Genomic DNA, 17,450 nt, shown 5'->3' with positions numbered 1-17,450 from the left:
AATATAAGTACCTACTTACCACATATCATTAAATCAATGCGAACTATTATTATTTTATACAATGTATCATATTATATTACTCTTATCCTTAAAACTAAAAACATATAAGCATTGTACATCGGATGTATCATTTTGAATAACCCTGTATAATACAATATATGTATTATATTTGCGTCGACCGGACTCTTGTTTTTATAAGTTAATTTGGATATTAAACGCCTGCGGGAGTAACACTTCATCTCATTTAAATATCTCTTTTAAACTTGTATATAAGCGCCATAAAGGTGAGTATCGACTACGCGCGGCTGCCTCGCGCGCCATGTTCGTTCGCGGCAAACCAGACAATTGCCGCGAGAGCCATATTTAGGTACTATACTTTTAAATATTTTAAGATACATTTTAATTTTTCTTAACAATTCGTCGGAGGGTGTGCATTGACGGGAATTAAATATGTGGGATCCTATATCCCGAGGATTATCACACGCTGTTGATCTTTATAATATGTAATATGTTCATTTCATGTGCTAACAAAACTCAATATAATATATTATATACACAGTTATATAGTATTAATTGGCTAAGTAGCCTATGTAGGCACCTAAGCATGAGAAAACAAGACAGAAAATGTAATCGTAACGAGTAAAAACGAACCTTAAACTTACGTTATATATAGGCGATGTGTGTGTGGGCCTGCATCAGCTCAAAACTCGGGAGATGGTAATTTGCGTCACTCTAATATTATGTATATTATACACCTTCTAGCTAATAATAATTACTGCTTTTGGCGCCAGCAGTAATCGTGTTCAGCGCCGCTTTCGGCCGGATAAAAGGATATTATAATGATATAGATACACTCGCACGTGACTGCTCTACCGAAAATGTGAATTATAATCTGCAGCCGCTCCGACTCGAAATGATTTTAATGGTTCTAAAATCATCCCCTTCGACTAGGAAATACGAATTTTATAAAAAAAAAAAGAGGTATATCTACCTAATTTTATTGTTTTCATAACGCGTTGAGTATTTGGGTCACAGCAGCGACACTGATTCGGAATTTCATGGGTGATGGTCATAGTCGGAAATCCATAAAAATTTCAGGGGGGTTGAGCCCTGAGCCCCCTTGGGATTCGCACCCATGGACTGACGCGAGAGCTGGCATGCTTGTGCGACGAGTTTCCCTTGTGCGCAGCCGCTGTGGTTTTTTTGGAGGTCTGACTTGATAATATTATCATGAATGCAGTGGCGAGCCGAAGAGGGTACTTTGCAGGCAATCGTCTCAAGTCTAAGACAGGTGCGTGGGTGTGTGATAAACGTTGAAAATACGAAAAATTATACAATAACCATGACGGAATTTTGCTGTAAAAAAATGTATGTATATATAAAACATACAAATCCGTATTTCGGGTACCCTTAGACAGGTCCTTAATTACTTGTTTTGTTTCAAGTTTAAAAGTCGTTCAGACATGCCACTGATCGATGGCAGCAGACAGGTGGTGTTGGAATATAATATTATCGTAACGCGCATACCAGTGCCGTAGCCACGATTGTTTTTCCTAAGGCGGGCTACAATATTATATTGCAATTGCTATGGTACTACCGGGTAGAGTAAGTTTGATATTTGGGGGGAAGCGCTTATGCCCTTAAGCCCCCCTAGCTACGGTATTGACTGCAGGACCTATGGTGGTAAATCGTCATCTAAATATACTTTTCACCGTGCGGCGTGGTGCTTCGATTCGTGTGAAAAAACCACACTATTTATGTACAAAATGTTATATTATATGTACACGGTTTTGGAAATAATTTTCAAAAACGAAACGTAACGAGGGTTTTCGAAATCGATTTTTTTTTGGCATGACGTAACCTCGAAAAATTCTTATCGTATCCGTTACGGTTGGATCTATGTGTAAGCCGGTACTTAACTAACCGAATGAAAAGGGCTTTATACTTTTATATACACACGAGAGATTGGACGTTCGGGAATCGGGCCACAATTAATCATTTTTCAAAAACTAGTACCAATATAGTAACTGCGCCGCTATATTTGAACATATATACAAATAGAACACCCACGAGTAAGGGGGGGGGGGCACTGGGCAACGACTTAACTATTTTTATGAACTTCCATATAGTTTTCGAGGAACATAATAATATTATTATGAGCGTATCAAGAGGTATATTGTCATATTTTGTCTCACTACCGTAACCGTACTGACAATGATATGTTTTTACTTTTTAATTGTACTTATCTCATTATTTTAAAAAATAGTTGTTTTAGACTTATTATTGATTATAATTACTATAATTTATATAACTGCAAACTGAGTATAATATTGTCGTATAGGTATATATTTTTAATTGATTTAATGATTTCATGGCTTTGTTGAATGAATACATAATATGTGACTATTATATATTACATTAAATTTATTTAAGTTATTTTGATTAAGTTATTGATATATATATATATATATATATATATTATATATATGGTCCATTTGTTGGTACCTTTTCAACATTTTATATAATTTTTGCTATCCAATACCCGGGTAATATTTTGTATATGAAATAGGTTTAGATACCTAATAATATGTGACATGTGGCCCACTTTCTGACCGCCCGAGAGATTATGTATGGTCATTTTCGACATAGATCGCGTTCATTTTACTCAATTATTTGCGATTAGTGAAGGTGCGAGGGCGCCTACAGGGGGTTGCCGGGGGCCATGCCCCCTATATTTTAGTTGGTATTAATTGCAGCATTACTTGTAAAAATAAATAAATAATATGTGCTGCATATTATCAGAGACTTTTGACTTTGGCCCTCCTAGCCTGGTTTATATTTCTGCGGGCGCCCTTGTGAAGGGTCGACGATAGACAGGTGCCTATAAAAACATATTAATATTATGTATTATAGCCACTTGAACATTGCACGTAGACATCTCGTGCACAGTCGCGATTCGTGTATGTATATAATAGTAAAATATAGTACCTAACGATGATGATAATAATAATAATAATAATAATAATAATAATAATTATAATAATTGTATATATAGTGGGACGGATGTCATTATATTATCGTATTATAGATATAATAGTGGGACATCAGTTGTATAATGAAGCCGGGTTCACTGCTGCAGCCACCTAAGTCGTCTGTCGTCCTAAAAATCGGGCTCTGCCCATGACATTGGAATTTTCCCGGTAGATCGCCGTTGTTTGGTAATCGTAATATCACATGACGATTACCACGGTTACCTGCACGATCACCACTGCCGATCGCCGGGAACACGACGAAAACCACACGACACGACTGCTGACCCCGCGACGAGCGGCGAACCCGGCTCCATACGGCCGCGGCGCGCTTAGAGAACGGCCGTGGCGGTCAGCTGCTGCTGCTGCTGCTGCTGCTGCTGCTTGTTGTTGGCGGCGGCGGCGTGCCGGCCGTGGTTGGTGCCGGCCCGGATGAGCGGTTCTCGTTTGCCGGCGGCCGCGGCGCCGATTATGTCGGTCATTTGCGTGACCTCCGTGTTGCGCCGGACCATGGTGCCGGACCGCGGGTAGCTGACCGACGACCGGAGCGTGGCGTTGCGCGCGTGCCGGGCCGCCAGGAACGGCATGAACGTGATCATGAGCGTGCGCCGGTACTTGCGGCTCATGGCGCAGTACAGCATGAAGTTGGACGCGGCGTTCACCACCATCAGGAAGTTGAATATGGTGTGCAGGCCGCGGTTCACGTAGTACGCGGGCGTCTTCTCGGGCGGCTCGTACACGGACGCCGTCAGCATCATCACGGCCGTGGGCGTCTGGCACACGCAGAACATGATCACCACGGCGATCAGCGTCATGGTCATTTTGTTCTCCTGCCGTTGCCTGTTCCACACCACGTTCCCCTGTGAACAGCGCGCGCCGACCGGCCAATAAATTAGACCACGGTAATAACAATAATGATATAATATGGTTAAAACAATAATAGAATAGGTAATAATATATACGGTTAAGCCGGATTCACAGGTACTCCATGTCTCGCGTCGTGTCGATCAAATCGCACTGTGATTGGACATTCATTTTTTGGTATCATGTAATAACCAAGTTGCATGCCTACCAAGAATTGACTACAGCTCGACTATTTGAAACCAATATGGTTACCAGTTGTAACCATATCGTAGTTACCACGCCCTTGCACGACACGGCATCCGGCGTAACCGCACGTGAATGCGGCTTTATAGGTACCGTATGGTCTAGGGCTGGCGGTATTTCAAATTTTGATACCATGGTATACATTATATTTGTTTACGGTGTAAATACCTATTACCGGTATACTCGGTATAATTATTTCCGGGGAAAATAATAAAAAAAAGGTCCTTGTTCTACAAACTGTTCTAGATCGGAATTTCCTAACATTTTTTGCTGCAGTAGAGTGGACTAATAGTTTTCAAAGGAGGACTATGGACTAAGAGTATTTTATTTATGTCCGTGTGCGGTTTAAATACTACACCAAAAATAGATTTCCCGAATACATCGAAGACTGGTACATCATTGCTTTATGTCGCGGACGGACATGTATTCGGGGATTTTCCGCGGTAGGTAAATAATTACTTTAGTACTGTTTTTTCGGTAACACCGGAGGTAGGCATATAATTGCCAAACCACTGTGTACCGATTACCGGTATTCCCCCCAAATAGGATGTACCGAATACCGGCGATTATCGGAGTGCACCAAAAATACCACCATTGGCACCCCCTCAATTTAATTACCTATTGGTACGCTTTGAGAATTGGTATTAGGTACACAAAGGGTAGAATATACACCTCTTCTGCCAATATATAATATACGTAATATACGCCATGGTGAGCAGATGGGTGCGCAGAATGGATTAACCCAAAGTCAGAGTAAAACAGGCCTTTATCGAAATACCATTTTTTTTTCACCCAAAATATTAATTAAAATAGGTGCCCAGTGCAAAACAACGGCGGGTTGACATATCTCCGCCCAATCCTGCGTCAATTTATTACATAATATAATCATTCTCCTGCAGGACTCGCATAAATACAATACGAGACAATATATTATAATAGGTACACCTCACTAGAACATTTACTATAGCCCCGCCAGAGGTGTACAGACTTTCATTTCACGACTCCATCGTTTCTTCGCAACATTTCTGCTGCTCTCTGGTATTACGGAGGACATAGAGAGAAAATGTTGTAATGTTCGATACAACATTATCATGTAGTCGTAGGTATATTATAATATTTATAAACAGACCAAACAACAAAATATGCGTATCAGTATAACTGCGCAATATGCGCGTAGGACACCGAAATCAAAATACGCTTTTGATTTTGGAATTATTAAGCAATATATGGGTACTATGAATCGTCATCGTCGTTATTTGTTTTCCTCTTCTGCGCCACGGTTTTTTTTTTAAATCTATAGGTGCCTATAGATCCAACTGAAAACGTCGAATGATGTCGTAGCGCATCGTGATTTCTGCAAGAAAACTTTCACGAGATAACAACGAAAGTCGGATCGTCTATACAATATGAACATTATATATTATTTATAGTTAGCTTTATACTATAGTATTTTTTAGCAATTTGTAAGTATCGCACATCTAGTATCTAAGTAGTCCGTGGCAAATTGTTATAAGGTAAATCTTTATATTATATCCGTAGGATGACCGGATGTCAAGTGTCGTTGACCTACTTCGTCGTCGGCGGCCGGCAAGACTTAATGCCTTGTTGATTTTGTGAGAGATAAAATTTGCCGTCTTTTTAAAAAAGGTTGAAAACGACGACTGCATTATGGGTTTTGGATACACCAGCTAACTGTTTATCGTATTCACTATGGATTTTATGAATATTATATTATACTTGGACTTGGTGGCCAGAATCAGCCGAAAGACGTATTGGAATCCGGACTCCGATAATAGTATATTATATTAATATATTAAAATATCATGATGTTATATTAGAGAGTCCGAAGAACCGTAATGTAACAGCCCTCCCCCCTCGTATCACCCGTATAAAATATTGTATTTACGGGTTTACCTATACGATGGAGTCTCTAAAATCGTCCAAACTTTGAAAACTACTATATATACAGGCAAATTACTGGGGTTTGGTCGAAGACGGATTATTAGTATGCAAAGTTTGGCGAATAGCTGGATGATAGGGAAAAATTACCTATACTCGTAAGACTTTGGCCGAAGAAGATTAATTAATTAATAATCGTTCATACATTTTTCACTCTAGAGCAGTAGCCTATCCTTCGTCAGGCGCCCGGCATGGCGACATCATCAGCCCGTTGAAAATATAAGAGGTCATAATAATGGCTCATTCAGTCCCGAGAAAAAGTATTTTTAAGTTATGATGTTGTATAGGTAGGAATTTCAATGATAAGTATTACTTATTATTACGTAGGTGTGAGCTAAATAATAAATAATATTGTATAAGGTCATCATATTAATCGTCAAGCGGAGGACTGGCCGAAACGTTTTGCGTTGTCATTATTTGTCGACCTCGTTATAATACTATTATATACTTAGGTATTATTGCTATTTGAATAAGTCGAATGAAAAACTGACAACGTACCTGTATAGTTTATACCTACGTAGGGTTTTATATAACTTGGAAAGGGACCGGCGGGTAACAGCCGTGTATGTATATAGGTACCTACCAATAGAATATAAGTTCCGCTCACTCGCCTCACTGTCACCGTATATAGATTATTGATAATAATATTAAATCCTTTATTAATTCCACAATAATAATATTGTACTATACCTACCGACCGAGTGACGCAAGGATAACGGGATAACTGCAACGCGGTAGGTATATTATATTATTATATTAGTGGTGCGTCGAGGCGTTATATTTAAGTCTCGTATTATTATCATCGACCTATAAGCGACCTATGCCAAAGCAGCTTGCATCGATAGGTTATGGAAATGAGAAGAGACGAAATTTTCAATTTTTATACAAATTATATAATGTGTGTGTGTGTGATGTGGATACGGTGTATAATTAACGGAAACGACAGAAAAATGAAAAGAAAAAGATGAATATAGTTAACGACCTTTGAAAAAAATGAAAGCACTTGACAGTTGTTATTGCATTGTTCCTCTCATCTTATTAATTCTCCTCGTATGCACTGAATAATGCGCAGTATGGCCTGCGCAGGTTGTAGCCAATATTATAGGAACCTTACTGCACAAGGAACACCGTGTACGTTTTACCAATTTTTTCTCTTGGTTTATATTATTTTAACAAAACAAATTACTGAAAGTAATCCTTTTATCCACTAAAATAAACTTTTTCCCTCTTCCACCGAACTATACATATCATCTCATTTTTCCACGCCAAAACAGACGTTTTCTTTTTTGTGCGAAAAGAACAATTTCTTTTTCCTCCACAAAATGCAATACACCGAACAAGTAAGTAAAAATGTATCTTATAATTAATATCTGCATGAGTTTTATTTTTTTATATTTTTAAGGCAGTTAATTTTACTTTTGTTTTGTTTTGTATTTCATATGGCGAAATATTGTCGAAACAAATTGGGGTAAGGCACACGTAATTAAAATTAAAATCTTTTGTAGACACACTAAAAGAATAATAAAGAAACTATAGCTAAAGGTAAACACCAATATCCTACAACCAATCTGGCACCTCTTCATCGCCCTTGTGTGGTGCATATTTTAGTATTTTGGATAATTTTAGGACTAGGCCTTATTGCTTAACCATGTCTTATCCCATGATAAATCTAGAAAAACTGCCCCCTTGTTTAGTATCTTTTGATATCTATTTTCCGCATCCTTATGTGGTTATTGACAGGACTTGTTCACTTCTTCTCAAGATTCTTCTATGTCTATAGCCCACCTGTTCTACAGGCAAAAACCTCATCAATTCATGTTTTGATTCTTCCTAGGAGTACTCTTAATTTTACTCAAATTATTTTTAAACAGCGAATGGCAACGATATTATAGTCTGTCGCTTTTTGGGTTGACATCTGGTATCAGGTTTAAACGGCTTGAATATTATAAATACTTTAAGCTTCTAACTATGATTTAGGCAGTACTTACGTTGTTATTTTTGATGAATGAAAAAATGTTTGTGAACTATAAATTATAGTATAGTCCATAGTTTACCTTTAATATCCAGATGATTGAGAAATTTTGGTAAAACGCCATCCGTATGCCTGCTATTTTATAATTTTTTTAAGAGCTTTAAAATGACTTTTACTTCTTCCAACCTAATGTCCTTCTTATTTATTGATTTGTTCTGTTACTTTTGGGTTTGTTATTTTATTCAGATTTTATTTACGGCTTCTCACACTGGTTTGGTTTTTATATTTGATGTTTTATAGAGAATATTCGAGATAGAATATGCGGCATGATTTTTGAGCTGCTCCCAGCATCCTCAAAAGTGATAAGCTTTCCCTACTCGATTGGGTGAACTATATTTTCTCTATTTTCTTATTTTCTTGTTTATCCTTGTAAGTTTGATATCCCTAGGTTGATATTTTCTTCAACATATTTCGTTTAATTGTGTCGAAAAAAATGAATTTACGTTCCATCTAGTAGAATCTACTAAATATAGGAATCAACTGAATGTTGAAAATGATTTAATTGTAAAACCATCCAATTTTCGTCCCGATATTGACTCTCTCATGAAGGATAAATAATGTCAAAAATCACATTAAATTGTTTAGATTGTGATTAAAAGTTTAATAAAGTGTTTTTCATGATAAATAATTGATTTTTTAATTCTTTTTAGTTCTAACAACTGACGTTTGTATATACATATATATTATACATATATATTTATGCATTCGCATATAGGTGGGATGTTTGTGGGCCTCAGAGATTTGTTTACAAAATTGGTGGTCCGCACAGCTAAAAAGGTTGGGAACCCCTGTAGTAGATTCCTGGCTGCTCAAAAACCTAGTCCATGGTTGGGATTATAGTACCAATAGTCACATTATTTTTCGTAAATTCACATTCATATAAATAAGTATTTTTTAAAAATATATTTTAACGCGTTTACATCACTTATACTTGTGCGAGAATCAGATTATTTCTAAGTATTTCGTTGCGTTACATTTTTTTTATCGCTGACAATTCTGACGGACTCGAAGGCGTTTATGCCATTGTATGCATCATTTATACGTACTATACATGTACCTACCTATATGTTTTATATTATTACGACCGAACCGTTGCCGTGTCTCGAAATGTTCACGGCTAATTAATTCTATTGCCTTCGTCACTTCATTTCTTTGGAAAAACTCGACGGGTCCATAAAGAAAGTTTAAAAGTAGGTCCGTAAGGAATAATGTAGTTTCGTAGTACAAATTCGTCACCCCCTATCTATATATAACACGTGCAGGAGTGAGCAACTGTTACAGGTATATATATATATATATATGTATATATGTAATAAATATATAATATATATATAAGGAGTATATAAATCCTGCGACCATCGCGGGCCCCCGCAGTTTTATGACTCGTTAATGTCTCGACGACGACGGGCGCGTGCAAGGTAGGTATATTATATGATATTATATTAATATATACCAACATCCCCTCACTGCTGGCCCATCACAGGCGTCATTATTATTATTATGACGAGACCGCGATTAACGAGTTCGCTTTATCCCTGCGACGACGTTGGACGATATTATAACGGTTTGCCACAAAATATGATCGCCCACGGGTTTCTAATACGTTTTTTTTTTTTTAATTCATCGATAAAATTAATGTTTTTGCCACCTCGAGCCTCTTCGCCGCTCTCGCAACGTGCCTTGCTCGTATTCTCTCTCTCTCTCTTTCTCACTCTCTTTCAGTACCAATATAATAAAATATTATGTAGGTATGTGTGTCTTAAATAATAAATGTGTATAAGGTCACCATTTCCATAACACCACGACTTTCACGAAAAAAGCCTTTTTTATATTCAAACTACTTATACCTACACTGCAAGTCTGCAACTGCTGAGGGATACCCCTGACCCCCATTCAATACCCGCCTCCGTGTAATAAAATGTGTTTTTACGAGGGAGGGGGGGGGGAACCGCGTTGGCTGTCAGTTTTATTTATTCCTTTCGCTTCTAACAAAATGTATATTGTAACGCATAACTTGCGTAATAGTTCTCGAACGTATGACATAAATATATAAATAAATTTGTATGTAATACTATCGAGTGTGTCTGAGAGTTTGTGTGTACATATTATTATTATACGGGATTTTAAAAGGCATAATATACAATAAGTACCTATATAATGCGCCGGTATTATTATACTAGCCGTCGAGTGTTTGGTAAACATTTTGAGGTTTGCGCGGTTTCGAGATGGTTGAAAATTGTTAACGATTATAACGTTTAACCCAGCTTACGTAACGTAGAACGAACGTGTTTTTGCCTTTTGTTGCTTTTTATTTTTTGATGCTACGGATGTGAATATAAAAAAAAAAAAATTATAAAAACGCCTTACAGCTGTATTGTGTTCAAATCGCGCAGTACTAGTCAACTAGTCATCTGTAGTTAAGAATAGCAACATTATATTTTATTAATAGCTTTTCGCATTTTCATATTCAGTTTTTCGTCACTATACTTTCTTTTATGTTATTATTATTATTATTGTTATTAACGTCGTAGAGGAAAAAATAATGCACGTGTCATAATTCCTGAATTTATAACAATAATATATGCGTGCTGCGGATAATAAGTACATTATAATATAAAGTCAATGTTGATTCTGGTAATTGTATACATTATGAACACGAAAAGTGTTATGTTTGCGTTGTTGTCCATACCGCGGTGATTGAATAATTTAAACAAGAACAAACAAGTGTTTTGTTTAAAAATAAATTTGGTTAACAACCATTTTTTTATTATTATTATTATTATTATAGCCTATAGGTATAAATAATTTGTCGTATAACACGACGATCGTATCGATACTCTTGTGTGGCTATTGGAATAAAATTCAATTTACCTATCGATTATTCTCAGTTAATATGCCCCATTTCCAGAAAACACTTGTGCAATAGCTTGAGCTGATACTTCAACATAATGTATGTTAGGTACCTACTTTAATATCATGTATAATGTTACGTTTGATTAATATAAAATTATTTTTAAGTGTTGTGTGTATAATTTATATGTTGAGATATTATATTATTTCAGCAGCGGCGAGAATGCTTGAAGCGTCGACAAAAGTTGTCAGATATTTCTTCAGAAGTTGGTTTAGTAATAATTAGAGGATTAGTGTGATTTATTCACGTTCTCTACGAGTGACGAGTTTGTTGTAGATTTTGGTACGCGAAATTTACTTCTCCTGCGGTATTTATTCAGGGTCAGTATATCTGGTGCCAGATGACAGATTCAAGATTAATATAGTTATATCGACTGAGTTGTTTAGGTAATTATACAGTGACTTGGTCTGCGCGTGAACGTTTTTAGCATATTAATTCCTTTAGGCTTTAAACCACGCTGTATACCCCTAAGTATGGGTATAAATATTCTAAATTGGGTTTCTAAAATATAGGCGTAAAATGAATGGCGATTTAATTATTTTACGCTATCTAAATTAACTGCTATCGATCGAATGTTTCAAATCGCTGCGAGTTATATTATTGCGATTTGTCAGATTGTGAGACGAAATAAAATGTCAATTGGTTTCTTTTGATTTTTGGCAACCTATGAAACACTACTAGAACCTCGCGGTGCTCCCATCTGTTGATATGTTAGATAATAAACTACACTTAAATGTTCTTACCCGAAACGAGAACATCGCATAAATATAGCGATTAAAACTAGTTATAAAATTTGCGTTTTATGTTTTTATATAAAAATAACACTTAGCCACTATGGTTTTTTAGGCAAGTACCTCGTAAAATTATAAAGGCAATAAATGGTATAATTACTTTTAATCAATAATTACCTAGGTACCTATCACATTTTTAATTTTAATTTTTCTTTCTCTATACTTAACGCGGGAAAACGCATGTTATCATAAGCTTAGGTAGTAACGATGGTCAGTTGTGGTTGTAAACCTAATATTTTCGTCTGTTATTTACGGATTCTTCTGAGTTGCAAAATATAATCATTTTTCCAGATAATATATTTTGAACACAGCGCGCTGCGATTGTGTGGACTATTTAGTACTTACTCCACTTTACACATAATTCGTAAAATATATTTGAGTGTATATTTACATTCAATGAACGTAGAAAACATTTATTTTATCACAAAGAGTTTAAATAATACAAAATAATATATTCAAATATAGTTATACATAGCAAAAACAAAATAAAACAGTTATTTTATATGAGTGTATTTTTTTTATTTTTGTTCGCAGCTCGGTTGTAGTTGAATTATATCTATTTATTTATACACACGCACGCCCTAACAGAGGAATAAAAGCCGTTTTTGATGTGCTTTGCGAGGCATTTTTGTCGGAAATAAGTAATTTAATATGGGATATTATATTATATCATACACACACACACACAAAATAATTTAACTGCAAAACCGATAAAAAATGTAAATATACCGCACTAAATTCCCTTCAGAATACAGCATACGATTACACTTTTATAAATATGTGAGTAAATTAATAGGTACATTATCAGTGCCGTGTAATAATCATTGACCTGTAGGCACTTGAGAACCAGTGCCATAAAACGTTTATAGAGATATATAAAGTAGAATCTCGTCAAACCGTATATTTTACACTATGGAAATCGACAAACAAAAGAAACAGAAAAAAATATTGTTAATACTTCACTGGGATACTAAGTAGATAATATTGTATATAGGTATACCTATAATTTCAATTAGAACATTTTTAGTTTAAAACCGATAATGATAATAATAACTTATTAAAAAATAACAATAAAAGCATAATATAAGAGAACGTTAAGATTTATTATTCAATACAGAACATATATATTTTGTAAAAATCTCACAGTAGTAGTTCCTTAATGAATATAGGTACGTATAGTATCTACCACCTTTATACGTTGGTCCACGGGAACCATTAGGATATTATAATAGGTATACATCTGGTAGGTAGGTATACTGTATATTGATAAATATGCGTAAAATAATAATAATAAAAGTCTAAGAAAAATAGTAATTACTATAATTACACTAATGTTCAATTCCATAAAATGTAAACTTAACTTGAAGTATAAAAGTAAAATCGTGTATCGTGAAATGTACCTACCTACATAATATTTAATATATTAAAACCGCATTCGTTACGCCTGTTTTACCTACTATAACTATTAATTAATATTTTTCAAGCAAATAGCTTACATATTAAAACACTTGCTGTTAACTAGGTTTATTCTAATTCAGTGCAGTGCGGGATTTAATGATGATCTTTGTACATATTACACTTTTAATTCTTTGCGCGTTTTTTAATGAAATGAGTAGTAGGTACGCACAGCGTGTTTATACGCATTATGTGTAAAACACCACATAAGAAAATGAACTATGATATATTGTGTTGAATTATTTAATTTTAAAATTTGAATGAAGTGTTGATAATAGATATTTTAATTTAAAATGTTTTTTTCACTTTTTCCTTCTTAAAACTCTTTTTATACGTCTGTAGTAGTCCATATAAAATATGCTTTCGTACAAATGAATAATGATTGCTCATTTACATTTTACCGCAGCGTCTATTACTGATTATAAACAGGGCGATTCATTAAGAATGTCTAGCTGTTATATATTGCAGCAGTAGTACAGTGCAATTTATAATTTGGTTTAATTTTCTTGGTTTAAAATATAAATATTTTTTTAGATGTCCTTTTCATTTTTGTCCGTAGGTAGACCCCAATTTTAAAGGTCAGTACGACTATGGGTTCATTTAAGTTTTCAACTTTTTTTGGTGTTTTCCTACATCCAAGCCCCATAATTAGAATAGATAAAAAGTAGTATTTTCGGTACCTGCCCTTTTTTGTAATCTAATAATAATATCATGGCTCATACATTTTTTGAATTCCATTTAAATTTAAATAAGTCAATTTTTTCGCCATTAATATTAATGTTAATCAAAAAAACTGTTTTAGTTCTAAACTTTTAAATTACCCACGTTTTTATTTAAAGGCTTTTTTTAATACAAAGAATAATATAGGTACACATATATTATAATAAATCCGCCTTAGGCATAGTGTAAACTCATTGTCATTCACACATTTCACTATTTCAGAGTTATTATGTGACTGATTTAGCTATTAGAATAATCCATTTGGTTGAATAATATATAGTATAGCCGTATAGGAATGTAGCAATATAATTGTATAAGCTGATAACCAGTAGGCAGGTAATTATTATAAAAAAATATTAAATATTTTTACTCAAAATAATTTAATAACAAAAAATATTACAAAACATAATTAGACAGTAAATGAATAAAATAAGAGTAGATATCTCAATACATTCTGATTTGAGTTTGATTAGCTTAAATAAAAAAAAATTCTTATACTAAAACATATATCTTATTTACAGGTCATAGCATATTTAGCACACAATAATATGTCGTGTCCGGGCCAACAATTTTTTTTTTCTATTTTATATATCTCCCTAATTCCTAAGAGAACTGACCTATATAATATATTATTATTAATATCAGATAAAAATATACTCGTTATCTTCCTACTAAATGTATGCAGTTTATTTTGAAACTGTTTTAAAAAAAATAAATAAATAACATTTATATATCACCCCATACGCAAATAAAGTAAAACGATTGTACATTTGATATGATGCTATAATATGCTGAAACTTTTAGACTCGTAAATAAGTGACCGGTGAAAAGTATTTCAGCTATGTAAGAAAACTATTTTTCACGATAATATCTCGATTCGATTTTTCTGTATTACTGGTTTTTGATTTAACCAGAATAAAAATGGAAACTTTATCATCTACGGATTTATTTTAATAGTTTACTCGGATGGCGATGCGCAAATAAGTGCGCATTGCACAAAGATAAAAAGTCAAAACTTACATCCAAACTAATCGTTATTACTGCAGTTGAATTGCCATCGAAGGTACCCGATGTAGATAATACTTTTAACAGTTACCTACCTAGCACCTACCTACTTTTTGATGTGTTTGTTTTTTTTTATAGCTAAGGGCCCATACAAACGCCAAGCACACCTTCTGCAAGCCGCATATTGTATTTTTTTTTTTAACAAATCCCTATATATATATATATATATATAGATGGATAGATTTCCCATGCGGTCGTCCATATATAGTGTTGAACACATCATATTATATACATAATCCACTTTCATATATTATATGTGTACACATATGCAAATTGTATACTTATGTAATATATATTTTTTTTTAAAAAACTAACAGAAAAATACTCCTATGCTGATAACAATCTGGATTCGTACCAAACGTACAAATTACTTTAAAAGTGTCCGTACGGACAAAAAAAATCGGGAAATGTTCCAACCATTTTTTGTACACAAAATAAACGGCAACGGTCAGTAGATGTTTTCTTGAAAACCACCCGCGTGAGCATATTATATAACACATAAGTACCTACGATTTTTTTTTTTTTTATAGTAATTTACTCACAGACCATTGAAGTACGTTTATAAACCCACGGGTTTTTATATGAACACGGACGATAAGTTTTACCTTTAATTAATATAAATTAGATAATAATATGTACTATGTACAATGGTTAAAGGGTATATATATATGGGTACTTATAAGTCATGTATAAAGAGTTTGATTTATTTATTTAATTGAAATATTATGTATTATTATAAATATTTGGTGGTATTGGTATACCTAGTACGTCCTACATGTTATATAGCTTATTCCAGGTCCGTTTGTGCGATTTTAAATTTAAAAATTCAAAAAAATATTACATTATTTATACGACCAAACGGAGGAGTTTGTACTTTTAAATTAATTTACTTTCGGGAATAATTATATTTTCAAATATTTTAATTGGTCAGAATCAAAATCGTGATTGTATGTATAAGCATATAGCTACTTATAGACTTTTGAAACAGTATTTATATCATAGTGTAACGGTCAGCCGAACAATGTATAACTTGAATATTTTACTTTTATTATTATACCACAGTTACACATTAGCCTCATTTATATTTGAAACGTACTGGATTTAAGACACGTTATTTTAACCTATTTGTATCTCTGTAAATCGTTTTATATTAATTTCATAATCAAAACAAACGTCATATAATGCTAAGGTATATATTTTAATTTTGAGATTATAATTGCTCATTACTATAATATACTTTGGACATTTTTAGTTATACGTTATGTGTAGTTATATATGGTATGGCCATGACGAGTAAATAAAATAAAATGTAATCTCGTGTTTAAATTCAGACGTAATCATAATTATTATAAAAATAATTAAATATACATTCACAATATACTACAGGTATATGCCCACCTATAGTAGATTTTTATCAATCATTATAGACGACGTTTTTTCCATTGTCCGTGGGGTTTTATTTAATTATTAGTTTTATTTCTATCTCACGTGCATTTCAACCTACTGGCTAGTTCAATATGACCACTTAAAGTGATTGAAGATTGCAGGACGCACACGATCGTGGTAATTTAGAAGGTAGAAAGTAGAAACTGAATTAAGTCCTACATACTCCATTAGGCTCAGCCGTCTGAAACCACAATAATGCTTCTATTTTTTTTTTTCAATTCTTCATAGTCAAAATGAATTATCAAAAACAACATTTAAAAAATAATAATAAATAAAGTAGAAAATTGCATTCAGATTCGATGTTTTTTGCAAATGTTGTTATCGCTAGGGATTAGGAAAAGAAGTTGCTGCGATTGTGGTTGCTATGGGAAATATTTGGAGCCGAATGATTGAGCACGTTTTTGGCTTTTGAATACCAACACAATTGGGCTCTAAATTGACTACACAAAATGTCAAAATAAAATTCAACATGTGTTATGAGTTCGTGTTTAAGTTTTGAAAAAGAATAAACCTCGTATGTTTAGAGTGTCCTGTAGAATAAAAAAAAAAAAATTACAAACGATGTCTGAAAGTGCATAAGCAAGATACTAACATACGGCAACGAGTCGAACTATTGTTTGGCATATTATATTGGTACCTAAATAATATATTAGGTACATACTATTTGGTATGCTTTTGAATATCACAAATCTATTTATTGCAAGGTGATTCACCAAGCATGCCCACTCTCATTTCTTCCATTAATAATGAATTTATTCAAAATTCTGGTTTTTATCATTTTTAAGTATACCTAATTATAAACACCATATTTTCAAAGACTTAATTTTCTAATAATTTACGGATTATCCTGTGCCGATACAAAACACCTATTTTTTACCCTGAATTGGTAAGCAGAATATTTAATTTTCAATTTTTGAGGTACATGCATAGATATA

General features: G+C 33.8%; 1 protein-coding gene across 2 annotated transcripts in view; it reads right to left on the bottom strand.

Moving 5' to 3' along the window:
- Positions 1-3,262: 3,262 nt before the first annotated feature.
- LOC111027053 (FMRFamide receptor-like) overlaps positions 3,263-17,450 on the bottom strand; it is a 78,464-nt gene continuing 64,276 nt past the window's right edge. For both annotated transcript variants that reach the window (XM_022305266.1, XM_022305265.1), the window contains exon 4: positions 3,263-3,889. In XM_022305266.1, coding sequence (XP_022160958.1) covers positions 3,362-3,889 — 528 coding nt within the window. In that variant the 3' untranslated portion in view covers positions 3,263-3,361. The remainder of the gene's footprint in view (positions 3,890-17,450) is intronic.

This window comes from Myzus persicae, unplaced genomic scaffold (assembly GCF_001856785.1).
Source record: "Myzus persicae strain clone G006 unplaced genomic scaffold, MPER_G0061.0, whole genome shotgun sequence".
In the NCBI taxonomy this organism is placed as follows: Eukaryota; Metazoa; Arthropoda; class Insecta; order Hemiptera; family Aphididae; genus Myzus; species Myzus persicae.
The sequence above is the reverse complement of the archived record's forward strand: the minus strand, read 5'-3'. Positions and strand labels throughout refer to the sequence as shown.